Below are 683 nucleotides of genomic sequence, written 5' to 3'. Positions count from 1 at the left end.
CACAGATATATGGCCTTAGGTGTAGCACTCAGGTATGTCATGGAAGCTCTCCAGAAACCACATGGAAGCAAGATGTACTACTTTGGCATTGTGGCACTGGACAGGTTTCGCAGTCGTTTGAAGGAATACCCTCGCTATTGTCAGCACCTTATGGCTATACAGCATTTCAATGAATTTCCCCCACACCTTATAGAGGTATTGTTGTCCTCTTTTTCGCTTTTTGTAACATTGCTGATTTAAAGCTGTTTGGAATAACTGATCGGATAGCTCTTAAAGTATTCATTGCAATAAATTTAGAAAAAAAATTGGAAAAGAGAATTAAATTTTTCACAGTGCAAGAGCTGTATTTAAGCATCCCAAATACATCTGCACTGTTAAGATATATTAACTTTAATTCATAATTTACCTGCTTTCATTATTTGTCCCACAAGAGTTGTATTTTCCCTTCATCCATTTTAATAATGTTTTGGGTTTTTCTTTTCCTTGCAACCACAGTACATCAAGTATGGAACACAGTCGCAAGAACCCCCTTCACGCCCATCTGGTGTTGTGCTCCCCCCTTCCATGAATGTGTCTCCAAGCACCCCAGCCCCAGGCACGGCAGCAGTAGCTGTCACTGGCACTGTTGTCCAGCCGCCCACTGCTGCAGTGTCAGCTGTGGTGTCATCCGTTGCCAAGACCCT

The 683-nt window shown here is 42.5% G+C and overlaps 1 protein-coding gene across 1 annotated transcript in view; it reads left to right on the top strand.

Annotated features, from left to right (window-relative positions):
- LOC119593394 (CCR4-NOT transcription complex subunit 1-like) overlaps nucleotides 1-683 on the top strand; it is a gene marked incomplete in the record, with an annotated part of 36,043 nt that overhangs the window by 19,854 nt on the left and 15,506 nt on the right. The window contains 2 exon segments of the mRNA XM_037942323.1: nucleotides 6-195; nucleotides 496-683. Of these exon segments, the coding sequence (XP_037798251.1) occupies nucleotides 6-195; nucleotides 496-683 (378 nt within the window).

This window comes from Penaeus monodon, chromosome 32 (genome assembly GCF_015228065.2).
Source record: "Penaeus monodon isolate SGIC_2016 chromosome 32, NSTDA_Pmon_1, whole genome shotgun sequence".
Lineage (NCBI taxonomy): Eukaryota > Metazoa > Arthropoda > Malacostraca > Decapoda > Penaeidae > Penaeus > Penaeus monodon.
The sequence above is the reverse complement of the archived record's forward strand: the minus strand, read 5'-3'. Positions and strand labels throughout refer to the sequence as shown.